The sequence below is a fragment of the Pogona vitticeps genome, chromosome 12, assembly GCF_051106095.1.
Source record: "Pogona vitticeps strain Pit_001003342236 chromosome 12, PviZW2.1, whole genome shotgun sequence".
Classification (NCBI taxonomy): domain Eukaryota; kingdom Metazoa; phylum Chordata; class Lepidosauria; order Squamata; family Agamidae; genus Pogona; species Pogona vitticeps.
The window spans coordinates 10,057,593-10,072,766 of NC_135794.1; the positions used below are offsets into that span (position 1 = coordinate 10,057,593).

General features: G+C 43.3%; 1 protein-coding gene across 1 annotated transcript; it reads right to left on the reverse strand.

Moving 5' to 3' along the window:
• Positions 1–968: 968 nt before the first annotated feature.
• On the reverse strand, positions 969–14,383 carry LOC110084447 (immunoglobulin superfamily containing leucine-rich repeat protein). The gene is made up of 2 exons (XM_020803807.3): positions 14,257–14,383; positions 969–3,531 (listed from the first exon to the last, which is right to left on the reverse strand). Exon 2 carries the CDS (start codon positions 3,525–3,527, stop codon positions 2,259–2,261), a length of 1,269 nt encoding a protein of 422 aa, XP_020659466.3. The 5' UTR covers positions 3,528–3,531; positions 14,257–14,383; the 3' UTR covers positions 969–2,258.
• Positions 14,384–15,174: the final 791 nt, after the last annotated feature.

Sequence of the window (15,174 nt, forward strand, 5' to 3'; positions counted from 1 at the left end):
GTGGAGACCCATCTCCCTCCCAGAGTTGTTTTGACTTGTTTTGCTGCAAGGCAGCAAAAGATCCCTGACCGGCAGAGTTTGCCACATCAGACTCTGGACAGCCGTTAGGCAAACATGAAATAATGAAAGTGATGGCTGGTGAGTCTAATTTGGGGCAGGGTGGGCAAGTGCTGTGATTTTAGTTCAGGTTTTAGTCTTTCAAAGAACAAAATGATGAAACTGAGGCTGTTTTACTTTCAGCACACCATGAGAAAACAAGACTCTGGAAAATACAATAATGCTAGCAAAAGCTGAAGGCAGAAGGAAGAGAGGAAGACAATAGATGAAATGGATAAACTCCATAAAGGAAGCCACAGCCTTAAGTTTGCAGAGCAAGGGAATTATTTACCAAACATTTTGGAGAATACTCATTGATAAGGTTGCCATAAGTTGGAGGTGACTTGATGTCACGTTATCCAAGGTGCTAAGCCATTTTCCTACAATAACTTCATCATTTTGGGTAGCTCTTATAAAGTGCACACTAAAACCTGGAGCGGTTTCACAATACCTTGGAAACAGGAATCACCGTCACTGACCAATGATCCAGCACAGTCTAAAGGTATCTTAGGCAGCTTTATATTTCTTTTCAGGGCTAGCTCTGCCATGAGGAAAATTGAAGCTGCAGTCTCAGGCAGCGGGCACCAGTCTATGGAAAGCAAGATGATGGAGCTGTTTGCCACGCTGGGACCTTGAACTTAGGCTTCAGCCTTATAAGCATTGTGGAAGGCTTGGTCTGGCACATCCTTATTCGTACCATGCTTTCCCCTTGTCCATGCTAAAGGGAGCTTCAGCCATCAATCTAATTTGCTGTTGTACATGAAAAGGAAGGGTGTCATGTTGGCCATTGCCTTAGATAGGAAAAAAAATTCTTATTAATTGCTGTATTTTTCCTATTAATTGCTGCATAATTAAAAAAAAAACAAAAAATGGTTTCATTTTCTTTTAATTACAAAATACATAACTGTTGTACAATAGTATGAAAGATGACTTAAAAGAACAACCATATAACAAACTGCACAAATCATAACACTCGAAGGAAACATTTGAACAGTGCAATCCCCATGCTGTGTCTTTTTTGCTTAAAGTCCATCAATGAGGCAGCCATGAAACCACAAAGGCCTCTGTTGATCATTTCTTGCCTCTTGTCTAGACATTTTCCTTTTAAATGTTTGGTTTGGAATGTGATCTGGCTTCTATCATGTTGGTTGCATATATTGTATAAAGCGTGGTATATTGTGTAATATGTACTATATTCTATGCTGCTCTGAAGTGTTGTACTTTCTGGGTCTTCAGCCTTTGGCAAAACAATGACAATTTTTATGCTGATTTCTCCCACTTGCACTAATGGAAGTTCTCAGAAAAGTTACTATTTTGGACTACAGTACCCAAAGCAACTGGATGTAGAGTCCTTACTCTGTTCAGTGTTGTTTAAACAGCATCCCTTGATTTTATAGTTCAGCCTTGCCTCTGATAAACATAGTACAGTGGTGCCTCGCACAACGATGTTAATTGGTTCAAAAAAAAAAAACGTTCTGTGAAAACATCGTTCTGTGAAACACCATTTCCCATAGGAATGCATTGAAAACTGGTTAATCCATTCCAATTGGAACGGATTGCCGTCCTTAAGTGAAAATCGGCATAGGAAATATCGTTGAGGGAAACGCGGTTCCCCAATTGAAATGCATTGAAGCCGACTCAATGCATTTGAATGGGTTTGCGAAGTCCCCTTTCGCTCCTGTAAAAGTGTCTTAAACTGTTTGAAACCTGTTTTTAAATGCTTGCAATCGTTAGCCCACCTCCTGAAACCTATGCAAACTTAATTTGGTGTTGTTCTGAGTCTTCGTTAATTTTTGGTGAATTTTTTTATTCTCCATTGAAAGCCATTGGACGGTCCGTCCAATGCTTCTCAATGAGAGAGAAAAAAATTCACCAAAAATTAACGACGCCTCAGAACAACACCAAATTAAGTTTGCTTATGTTTCACAAGCTGGACTATTGATGCCAAGCATTTAAAACAAGTTTCAAACAGTTTAAGGCACTTTTAAATGAGTGAAAAGAGACATCGTTGTGCGAAAATTCCCCATAGGAAACATCGTTGTGTGAGGCAGCAAATTTTTCAGAAAAAGCCACCGTTGTGTGAATTTATCATTGTGTGAGGCATTCGTTGTGCGAGGCACCACTGTACTATATTTCTACTGGACAGTGGATTACAGATATGTTTAGCTACAAAGAGCAAGCAGGGAAGACAGCAGCAAGGCTGCCCAAGGCCACAGCACTCGTACACTGCTACTGGTTTTAGGCAATATAGGAGGAAGGTAGAGGACCACGATCTTCTCTTCAGATTTTGAGTGCTCTTCTCTATCACAAGGTTTGCTTTCGGGCTTGCTGGCTTGCATGTTGTTCTCGAGCTGATCTGCAGGATTCTCTGAACTAGCCAAGGCTATACTGACGGACTCTTCCCGAGACCCAACATCATTCAGAGCTTGGCAGGTATATATGCCTTCATCAGCCTTGCTGAACTTGGAGATGACCATGGAGCCATTTTTGAAAACCAGAAAGTGCATTCCTTTGCTGTGCTTAGAGGTCACGTCGGCAAGCGAGTTGTTCCCTTCTTCTATGTTTGGCCCATTGATAGCTACATTTTGAGAGGACGTCTGGATTTTCCACCTAATTTCCGGGGGTGGTTTCCCCACTGCAGTGCAGTGCAACAAGACGCTGAGTCCACCATGCAAGATGCTACTGCCCAGGCTGGAATGATAAACCACCTGCACTGATGGACGCATGCAGTCCATTGGCAGGGATCTTCCAAAAACGAGACCTTTCATACGTTCAGGGGCGGCACATGTGATGGACTCCTTTTCTGGTATCACCGAGGTGTTCTCCATCCATGCCTTCAACCACCAGATCTTACAGGAGCAGTTCCAGGGGTTGTGACTGATCTGGAGCAGGGATAACAGAGGCATGGAGTCGAAGGTCCCTTCGGAGAGGACCGCAAGTTGGTTGTCACTGAGCCAGAGGGACCGTAAGTCCTTCAAGGTGTGGAAGGCATCTGATGGAACCTTCTCCAGGAGGTTGCTGCTCAGCTTCAGCTGCTGCAGAGCTGTGAGGTTGGACAGGTCTCCCCAGGGGAAGTCCGTTATCCGATTGTGGCTGAGATCGATGGCCCGCAACTGCACCAGGAAAGCAAAAGTCCCTTTGGCAATATTACTAACTTCATTATATGACAGCCACAGGGCTTGCAGGTCTACGAGATCCTCAAAGGAATCCACTCTCAGGGAGGTGATGCGATTGACAGACAGGGTGAGGGTCGTTGCATTGGAAGGCAAGCCAACAGGGACAGCCTGGAGTTCTTTGTAAGAGCAGTCTGCAATGTGGCGGCCATATTTCTTCTTGGCTACACATTTGCAGACCTCAGGGCAGCTTTGGGTCCCAACAAAGAGCAGCACTGTTAGGAAGAAGAGCAATGGGTCCATCGTTTTCTCTCCCATTTAGCTGCCAAAATAAATAAATAAAGGAGGGGGAAAGTTATCACCTTGAATGTTGTTCAGGTTTTCTTCCAACCAAGTTGACCAGCTTGTATACAGAGGCCTGCTCACAGATCAATCTTCCTACAACATATTCCCTCCAGGCATGGAAACCTTTCCAACTGAGTGCTTAAGAAATCGGACCTGAAAATGAAGTCGTGCTTATCTCCCCATAGCCAACTACCAAAGGAAAAAAGGAGGCGGAGAGAACCTAGCTAGCTAATTTGCAAAATATAGACTGAGATGTTATATTAGAATCAGGTAGTCATGTTCTTCTTATGGGAGTACTCCTTCTAAGAACATTCTTTCTTTCTATCTATCTATCTAAAACCCAGTTAATGCGTTCCAATGGGCTGAATACCTACTCGTCCAGCGAAGATCCTCCATACAGCGGCCATTTTCGGTGCCTGTATAGCAAGAAATCCATCCTAGAAAACAGCGGCGGGGGGGGCATTTTGAAAGCCGGCAGCCATTCTGAAAGCCAACGATCAGCTGTTTGCTGATCGTCGTAAAGCGAAAAATCAGTTCCCGAAACAGGGAACCGATCGTCATTAAACGAAAAAAACCAGTCTAAACATCGTTTTGCGATCACAATTGTGATCGCAAAAACCTCATCGTAAAGCGATTTCCTCATTAAGCGAAGCAATCGTTAAGCGGGGCACGACTGTATCATCTATCTATCTATCTATCTATCTATCTATCTATCTATCTATCTATCTATCTGTCTGTCTGTCTGTCTGTCTGTCTGTCTGTCTGTCTGTCTATCATCTATCTGTCTATCTATCTATCTATCATCTATCTGTCTATCTATCTAATTTATATACTGCCCTCATTAGTGCAGTTGGTGGTTTACAGACAGCTAAAACAAACTATGAAAAACTAAATACAGCATAAATAGCAAAAACATGGTCTAAAACCATATACAATGGCTCAACCAATTTTCAGAGTGAGGCAAGACTGGAGGCAAGACACTCAGTTGGGGTTGACGTGAAAGGCCTCCCTGAACAGTTGTGTTCTTCACTGCCTCCTAAATGAGTACTGGGAGGAGGCCCAGCGTAGCTCCTCTGGGAGTTAATTCCATAATGTAGACAATTCCATAATCTCTAGTAGACGGCTTTTTTGTAGTAGATGGCTCTTGGACTGGCTAGAGGAGCCTGACCTAAGAAGATCTGATGGGCTGGGCAGGTGGCATTGGGGAAAGATGCTCTGACAGGTAATGTGGTCCCAAATCATGAAGAGCTTTATACGTGAATGTCAGAACCTTGAACCTGATCTGGAACACAACAGGTGACCAGTGGTGGCTGGCCAGCACTGGGATCAAATTTACTCCCAGCAGCTACCTGTCCGGCTGCTGCATTCTGGACCTGCTGTAGTTAATAACTATAGTTAGTTATAGGATATTATATTAACTAAATAATCACCTGGTTTGGCTCTAAGTCATAACACTTCAGACAATAAGTGCAAATTAAAAAAAAAAAGACAGCCTATTGCTGCATACAAACAAATTCCTGAAAGGAAAAATCTACAATCTCTGGTGTAAGAAAATTTTTAAACATTGTAAATAGTGGCAAATTGAACATAATACCTGACCAAAACTATCCATTAAGCAACAATCTAAGCAGCAATAAACTGATCCAATTCATGAGTATCTGATTATTTACTATCTAGGTGTAGCAAGCGGGGGGGGGGGGGAGTATTTGTTTTTAAAAAACCATACCCTGCTTAGGACCTGCTCTTTCTCAAGGAACAGACATAGGAGATTGTATCTTAAGGTGACTTGATTAATTTTTGCAGTTTTAATGTTAGAGTCAAAACAAATATTGGAAAATGAGCTACAGTAAAAAGATCAAGAAGAAAAACAGAGGTGCCATCAGGATAGGACCACCAGCCCCTGCATGACACCATGAGTAGGAAGCCCTATCAAAGCAACAGATCTGGCTTTTCATAAGTGGAAATAAGTGGACTGATACTCATTACTGTCTGAAGATCCACCACCGGTCAAGTCAGAGTACTGATTAGGCTAGAACATGGAAGAGTCACTTCTTCTCCTTGCTGAGCCATAAAACTCACCAGATAATCTTGGGCCATTTACTGTTTCTGCCAAACATTCTTTCACTCCCTGACCGAGAGACAGAGAAACTCTTGTCCTGCCTACCTTGTAGAGTTGTTGTGAGGATGCAGTGAAGAAGAGAGCAATGTATACTGTTTTGTGCCCACATGAGAGAAGGTAAGATATTAATGTAATAATAATCATGTGCTGTCAAGGTAATTCTGATTTATACCTATTCTTAAGATATAAATGTAACAAGGAATAAACGAGAAGACTAGGGACTCTGTACATTAAGATTACATATCACCAGTAAAAAGGCAATCAGACTGTAATGCTGGGAGCTCTGAAAAGATGCATAAAATGTAGTTGTGAAAAACGCTTCATGCATAATGCTGACAAAATGTCCTCTAACACAAATAATGTAATCCTTCTTTGGTTGCGTTTCTCTGGCTGCAGAGACAGATTCTGCTGAAAGAGAGATGACTGCATCTCTTAAAAAGGAAGAAAGATCTCATCAACCCACATCAGGGCATCATTCCATGGCAACTTCCCGGTCGACTCCTGGTCTCACTTTCCCCAAGGTCAATGAAATCATTCTGAGCTTATCCCAATACATGGAGCGCAGGAGCTGGAATGGGCAATCACGTAGTTTGGAAGAGTTCCCGGTGTTTTTTTTTTTACTACATATCCCAGAATCCCCTACCCAGGCTGGAATTTGTAGTCTGCTGTGAGACAGAATGAGGCAGCTGCCCCAGTTGGGGCTGGAAGTCATGAAAAGGCAGAATTTTTTTTCTATTACTCTTAGCGTTGTGTTCTCGAAGGTTTTCACAGCCAGGATCCAATGGTTGTTGTGGGTATTTTGGGCTGTTTGGCCGTGTTCTGGAACCTTTAAGTTCAAGCAGAAGTCCTTTCCTAAAGATATTATCAGAACACGGCCAAACAGCCTGAAAACCCCACAACAACCACGCTTAGTGTTGTTTGCTGTGTTTTGTTTTATTTACTATTATAGAAAGTAACAGATTATGAGATATTGTGTCTCAAGTGCCAAAGATTGTTGGCTTTTGATAGTATAAACTGGGGGGGGGCACTTCCTGCTCTGCCTCCATCAGCAAATGTTTTGATTTTGGATTCTCATCCCCACTGAGCCGTTAAATTCATCAGATGGGCTAGAAGCAATCTCTCTCAGCTCCAGGACATGAGGAATGTTTATCAGTTCCACCAATGAGAAATCTACAGCCTTGAATAAGACATGCAAAAATCATGACCACCACGCAATTAAGACTTGACTGCAGGGATATGTTTACTGTTGGGCTTCCCTTGAAGATAGTTCAGACGGTTCACTCTGTCTTCTAAAATGTTTGGGTCAGCAGCAGCACATACCACTAATGCTCCTCCATCTGCATCAACTCCTTATTCCACGTTTCATGCTCACCTTACTTGCTAATTATCTAGAAAGCTTACTATTGCTAAGTTCCATCCATTGCCACCTTTAAGTTTAAGCAGAAATCCTTTTCTAAAGATATTATCAGCATACTAAATGAAGGCCACAAGGTGTGTCTGTTTTTTGTTTGTTTTGTTTTTTGGCAACTGCCTCTCAATTTGGTAATTTCTTGCCTTGGAGATTCACCAGAGTCTGATCCTGTGCATATCAAAGAGCTGTATAAAATATGTTTCTGTAATTTGCCTTAGGATAATTAACATGTTATAACCCACTTCCTTAAGCTGGACTGAGCAAACCCAGAAATAAAGAAATGCTTCAGGGAATCCTTCTCCCTCTTATTTTGGGACACACTGTTGTTCCACTGTCTACATCAGCGGAGAGCAAAGCATGGTATGTAGGGTTCATGTGGTTGTTGCTGTTTAGTTGTTAAGTCGTGTCTGACTCTTCGTGACCCCATGGACTAGAGCACGTCAGGCCCTCCTGTCTTCCACTGCCTCCCAGAGCTGGATCAAATTCGTGTTGGTCGCTTCGATGACACTGTCCAACCATCTCATCCTCGGTCGTCCCCTTCTCCTCTTTCCTTCACACTTTCGTAACATCAGGGTCTTTTCCAGGGAGTCTTCTCTTCTCATGAGATGGCCAATGAACTGGAGCCTCAGCTTCAGGATCTCTGCTTCCAGTGAGCACTCAGGGTTGATTTCCTCCAGAATGGATAGGTTTGTTCTCTTTGCAGTCCAGGGGACTCTCAAGAGCCTCCTCCAGCACCACTATTCAAAAGCAACAATTCTTCGGCAGTCAGCCTTCTTTATGGTCCAGCTCTTACTTCCATACATCATTACTAGAAAATCCATAGCTTTGACTATGCGGACCTTTGTCAGCAAGGTGATGTCTCTGCTTTTTAAGATGCTGTCGAGGTTTCGTATCATTTTCCTCCCAAGAAGTAGGTGTCTTTTAATTTCATGGCTGCTGTCACCATCTGCAGTGATCATGGAGCCCAAGAAGGTAAAATCTCTCACTGCCTCTATATCTTCCCATATCTTCCCCTTCTATTTGCCAGGAGGTGATCTTGGCTTTTTTGATGTTGAGCTTCAGACAATTTTTGCCGCTCTCCTCTTTCACCCTCATTAAAAGGTTCTTTAATTCCTTCTCACTTTCTGCCATCAAAGTGGTATCATCTGCATATCGGAGGTTGTTGATATTTCTTCCAGCAATCTTAATTCCAGTTTGGCATTCCTCCAGTCCGGCCTTTCGCATGATGTATTCTGCATATACGTTAAATAAGCAGGGAGACAATATACAGCCTTGTCGTACTCCCTTCCCAATTTTGAACCAATCCGTTGTTCCATATCCAGTTCTAACTGTTGCTTCCTGTCCCACATATAGGTTTCTCAGGAGATAGACAAGGTGGCCAGGCACTCCCATTTCTTTTAGGACTTGCCATAGTTTGCTGTGCTCCACACAGTCAAAGGCTTTTGCGTAGTCAATGAAGCAGAAGTAGATGTTTTTCTGGAATTCTCTGGCTTTCTCCATAATCCAATGCATGTTAGCAATTTGATCTCTAGTTCCTCTGCCCCTTCAAAATCCAGCTTGTACTTCTGAGAGTTCTCGGTCCACATGTGGAACCCGGGCTATTTTTATTTATTTTATATTTCAACTTATCTATTGCCCCACAGCACAACACACTCTCTGGGTGGTTTACAGGAAAGCATACAATAAGAAAAAAATACATAGAAACTACAAACAAATACAAATTGACAAACAAACCAGTCAGTCAATCAAACGACTGAGACTAAGAAAACTAACTCTAAATAATTAAAAAAATTAAAGGACATTAGACTTCACAGATGTAATAAAAGACAGTTTTGACCACTTTTATTTTTTTTTCTGACCTCTTAAAGATTACAAAGGAAGGCAAACCTCCGCTGGAAGTTTATTCCAGAAGTGTGGGACCTCAACTGAGAAAGCCCAGTTTCTGGTGTTCAGTCTTTTGGCCTCCCTGGGTGTTATTGTTTTTAATATCCTGGATATTCAGGTATCAAGGTCCTAAACAGTTTAGGGCTTCATAGTTAATGGCCAGCAGCCCCTTGAATTGAGCGTGGAAATGGATAGGAAGCCAATGGAGACATGGAAAAGCTGGAGACAGAGGGTCATGGATCTGCTAAAGTCTCCCTCCTGACTTCAGGAACAGCCCTACATAGAGCGCGTTATGGAAGTCTATTTTGGAGACTCCTTGTGGGAATCCGCCATTTTACAGCACGGCTGCGACATGTGCACAGAGCAGGGCAAGGCCACGCCTAGCTGTTACCGGGCAGATTGTACTTGACGCCCGATTGGTTAAAATGTATGTAACCTGCTGTGCTAATAAAAGGAGGTGTCCAAGATGACTAGCCAGCTTTTGCTGGAGAGATCACTGGAACATGCTTTACACTCCATTTTGATGACTGCAGTCAGGTTCTTTCAGAGATCTCTCCCTCCACCACAGATCCTTTCAGAGATCTCTCCCTCCACCACAGATTGCCGGAGCAGGACTCCGACAACTACTAAAGCACAAACCACTCTTGTTAGCCATGTCTTCTCCAGGCAGAGACACTGTTGATGAAAAGCGCTCTTAGCCACAGCAGATATTTGTGCCTCCATAGGGAGAGCTGGGTCCAAGAGTACACTGTGAACCTGAGCCTTCAGGGAGAATGCAAGCCCATCGAGACCAGGGAAATGCCCCTCTAGCCAGTCAGATGATCCACCCAGCAGGAGGATCTCCATCTTGCCTGGATTAAGTTTCAGTTTATTGGCCGTCATCAGTGCCTTTTTCGTTGGGCTATCAAAATAACATTTCCACTTCTTTCCTTTGCATGTTCCCTCTCGTCGGCGAGGGTAACAACATGCTAATTATTCCATGCCAAATTGCAGAAACACATTCCACACTGCTCCTTGAGGATGCACAGGCTCAGACTTTGGTCGGTCTTAAGAGAAATAAATTCTCAAGTTGAGAAACAGTCATCAATCCATCTCCAGGATCCCGGGTCTCACTTGGCATTTAAAGCTCATAGTGGAAGAGGTTTTGCACCTGGGTTCCTATCCATGCAAAGCACAGCATCCTGTGTTTCATCAGCTGCTTATGATACTGATTTTCGTACAGGTTATCTTATTCTTGACAGTGGCCTCCTTTTAACTTTAAGAAAAATGATTCCCTGCTCTCCTGATACCCCAGATGTGGCTGCATCCTCAGTGGTGCCTGCCTTGAGCAGGCATGGAAAATGCTTGATCTGAGGTAAATTACAATTCCTAGAGACCCACGCCCTACACTGTCAGACAGGAGTGACAAACAAGGACTCGGAAGGCCTGGGCTTGAATTCCTGCTCAACCATGGAAACTCATTGGGGATGTGGAAAGGCCACTTCTTAACTATCTCACGCAGGGCCTAATCACACCTGCCAAAAGAACCCCAGTTATACTGATACCTCTGTTGCCCCTCTGTTGAGGGACGTGGTGGCGCTGCAGGCTAAACCGCAGAAGCCTGTGCTGCAGGGTCAGAAGACCAAGTCATAAGATCAAATCCACGCGACGGAGTGAGCGCCCGTGGCTTGTTCCAGCTCCCACCAACCTAGCAGTTCGAAAGCATGCAAAATGCAAGTAGATAAATAGGGACCACTTTGGTGGGAAGGTAACAGCGTTCCGTGTCTAAGTTGCACTGGCCATGTGACCACGGAAGATTATCTTCGGACAAAACGCTGGCTCTATGGCTTGGAAACGGGGATGAGCACCGCCCCCTAGAGTCGAACACGACTGGACAAAAGTTGTCAAGGGGAACCTTTACCTGTTATACCGATACATTTTCTTTCACATTCACGTGATATATATACCATGGGAAAATTCCCATTGGTTTCTACAATATCAATTCATATCTTCTTATTTGAAACATCATTGCAGCTACATCTTAGAATCAATTTATTTCCTCAGATGTGTCCAGGGAAAGTGCTGCTCATCCTTTCCTTTAAAAAAAATCCCTGATACATTAATATACATAGCAGAAAGGGATTCCTATTTGGGAACATTACTTCTGTGGTGCCTAAGTCTCAGGGAGTACTGTAATATGTTGCCCACCATGGTCCCGACTCCCATCTGTATGTCTGTGCCACTTGGCTGACAGTAGGTGGAAAGGCATCAATCAGTAAACAAGACAAATGCCACACAAAGTCAAACCGCACCAAGATTGTTCCTGTAAAGCTGAAGACATCAGTAGCAACATGCCCCTTGTAGAAATTATTTTTTAAAAAAGCAGGACAGCGTGCAGCAACCATGGCATCCACCTGGCTCGGGGACTGAGGATGGGAAAAGAATTCATAGAAATGTGCACCCACGCTGTACCAGGACAGAATGAATTGATGCATCATCAATGCAATTTAAAACCACCCTCTCGGCAAGGAGAAAATAAACTGGAAATAAACCACTCACCGGGAAAATGAGTCTATCTTGGTTGTGCATTGTAGAAATTTATGAAACAATCTTAAAAGAAACCAGCCAGATTGGTATCACTGGCGAGTCCTTACTTTGAAAGCCCTGCTAGGGTCACTATAAGTTGGTTCTGTCTTAACAGCACAGAATAACATTGTCACTGGTCATGCTGGTTCTGGAATTCTGTGAGGTTTCATCCAAAATATATATAGATATTTTTCCATCTTTGCCCCCCCCCGCACTGCTCCCGTTAAAAAAAAAAAGCTGGATCTGGGTATTTGCCACTTCACATTCCCACGGGGACCCCTGTGATGTGCTGCACTAGAACATTATGGGGTATTAAAAGAGCAGACATGGAGGATTGAATTTGTGCCCAGCTACTGCTTCTACCCATCACTGCCACCACACCCACTGCTGTGGATGCTCTGGACCACCAAGGAAGACGAATTCCTTCAACCGCCACCCTTTTTTACTGTCAACCAGAGTAGGCAACAGATGGCATAGAGAAGATGCATAGACCCATCCCGTCCAGCTTTCAGGCCACCAACCCGACAATCCAAAACAAAGGTTCATTTCTTTAAAAACTTTTAGAAGGGCATATTTTGCTCCCAAAAGCTTCCAACAAGCACGGTTTTCACTCAAAACAAATCCTGTTTGTGTTAGCCTGTTTGGGAAGAGCAGTAGAATTTTTAGAGAACAGGCCCTGATCTTCTGGCCACTTCAAATTTTGGTCTAGGAAGTGTCCCCCATGCCAAGAGCAGTCCTTCTATCTCCTAAGAATTTTTCCACTCCTAAGTTAAACAATATTAAGCTGCCTTGGTATAAGAACAAGTCTTACATTCCTAATGTTCATCTTCTGATCTTTATACTATATAAATACCCAAACTTATAATGCATATTTCAGCGAACTCCACATAAACAGGCAGCAAACTTAGCTTTGGTTACAAAGATTGTAAGAAGCTTCTCCCAGAATGAAAAACACTTTGTCATATAGAAACAAGTCTATCGCGGAGAAGTCGGGTGTCCACAGCTTGGTCTTGGCCATGACATATTATTTTAGGGTGTAGCATGGACGAAGGTCATAGATCTACAGACTCATGGATCACATTAGATTCTCAGTGCCTAGAAACTCCAGCTGTGCAGCCCAGATATAGGTTGAGCACTCTTGCTGTTTGCTGAAATCAAGCCCAGTGCTTTGGGGGAGGCCCTCCCCCTGAGAGAGCAACTCAGCATCAGCTGAAGCCCACAGGATTCTCGTCCCCATCAGTCCCAACCAGGCTACCCAGTGGAGTAAGAGGAAGTCAGCAGTTGTTCCGTACAGAGGACCATGGTTCCCCACTCTGCCTTCAACCAAGAGTCTCTGTTCTGTATGCCAGCTGATCCCAGTGTGAGTTTGGGATTTAGGGTGTTGTCTTCGATCAGAGCAGATTACCGTATTTTTCACTCCATAAGACGCACCTTTCCATAAGAAGCACCAATTTTTTAGAAGAAAACAGGAAAATCTAATCTGTTTTCTTCGCTCCATAAGATGCACAGACTTTCCACCCCCCTGTTTTGTGGGGGAAAAGTGTATCTTATGGTGCGAAAAATACGGTAGATCTAATGCTGTGCCACTTAATATACAAATTGGCTGTATCTCTCTGAAACTTCATAGAAATCTTAGGCAGCCCTACTATTATTATTATTATTATTATTATCATCATTAGTTTTATTTATATGCCACATTTCTCCCAACAAGGGACCTAAAGCGGTTCACAACATTAAAATTCACACAATTTAAAAAGACAATAAGTTAATTTTTTAAAGATAAATTGAATAACATTCAATCTTAGATACAATTAAAAGATTAAAACATGAAAAAGATTTAAATTATCTGCTAAAATGGGGCTCAGGGATTCAGTTATAACTGTTACAAGACTGCCTGAAGAGATGGTTCTTCAGCTTTTTTCAGAAGGATAACAGGGAAGGGGCCCTCCTGATCTCTCGAGGGAGAGCGTTCTATAGCCACAGGGAAGGCCCTCTCCCGTGTCCCCATCAGCTGGGCTTCTGCTGGCAATGGGACCAAGAGGAGGGCCTCCTCTGCTGATCTTAATTGCCGAGAAGGCGCATATAGGGAGATAACGGTCCTTCAGGTAGCCTGGACCCAAGCTGTAGAGGGCTTTACAGGTAATGATCAGCACTAGAGGTAGAAAGACTCAAAACCTGGAGGTTCTGCTTGCAAATAACATGGTCCGCCCTCTAAAGCTATGGCCCTTCCTTCAAATTTCAGCTTTCCTGCTATGCCCCTATAAGCAGTCTAGGCAAGTCCTTTTTGTTGACTGTAACTTCCAAAATCTCTCCGCCAACATAGCCGTAGCCTGGAGAATAAACTTTTCCAAGCGCTAATCAGAAGGCAAATTACCCCTCTTTGGCTGCCTCTCAGTTCCAGAGTAGGCCCTGCTGTGTCATTTTTTCCCCTTGTTCCACAACCCTCCCTGCCCTTTCTCGCTCCCTGCTGCTAAATCCTTTTCCCAAAGAAACAATAACAACCCAAAATATCCAGATTCGTTTTCGTTTCCTCAAGCGTCGTTCCCATTGGCTCCATCTGCAGAACAAACTGTTTAGACGAGGGGAAAAAAGGAGTTTTAGCCAAATCGCAGCCTGTATCAGACTGCTATACAGCAAAGAGCTATAGCTTAAAATATATGTTTTTAAAAGACTCCTATATAGAAAGACGATGGGGAGGGGGGATGAGTCTATTTCTGTTTTACCTCTTTCCGGGCTCGCCTCCTTTCTTCCTTAAAGAGATTCAGCCAGGAAACTGTATAAACATTGCGCGGAGAGCCCTGACGGGACTCATGCATTCCAAAAACATTTATTAATAATGACAAAGTCCAGCCTCCAACTCAGTCTGAGCCAAAAAATTTTTTTTTGATTTTTCACAGGCCTCGGAAGAACGCACCAAAGTTTTGTTTAGGACTTTTCCCTCTCTTTCTGTCCTGTAAACAGAATGGCCTTTGGTTCTTTTAACTGGTTTACTGTCTGTAAATCACCCGGTGTAAGAGGCCACCCTATCTAATCTGCCAGAAGCTTGAAATCCATCAGATCGCTCTTTCTCAAACACAGAAAAACATTCGCTCTCACATGAATATGAGAAGCTTTGAGTAACAACAGCTTGCCTCTTTAAACTGAAACCGAACATTTGTTAAACAGCAAAATTGGTGCATTTTTTCTTAGCTGTCGTTTTGCGGGTGAGGGCCACAGACTTTTGGAAGCTGAGGCACGAGAAAGCAAAGCGGCTGGTGAAAGGGGGGCATATTTCTGATTTGTGGACGGGTGGCCTGAAAAAAAGCAAGGCTGGAATAAGACTCAAGTTTTGGCACAAATTCACAAGGGCAATGCACTCAAATAAAAGAGTCAGGAATGGATCAAGGTTGCTAGGTTCTTGGGCATACAAAACGCCCAAGCATTCTTAGGCCCATTTTATATCTGCTTCCACTGAGGCTAACAACAGGCTGAGTTGCTGTCAGCCTCAGCGGCAGGCAATGTAAAACTGTTCTCAATCATTGCTTTTCAAGTTGCAAATGGAGATCTTGGTTTGCTTGCCGTTCCCAATCCATGACAGATTTTCTCTTCTGCATTTCATCTGAGGTTTTTTTCCCCCCACTGCACAAACTCATTTAATAATT

What these genes read in the sequence shown, in the direction of transcription:
- LOC110084447 (XM_020803807.3), bottom strand. Translation starts at nt 3,527, where the DNA reads ATGGGAGAGAAAACGATGGACCCATTGCTCTTCTTCCTAACAGTGCTG.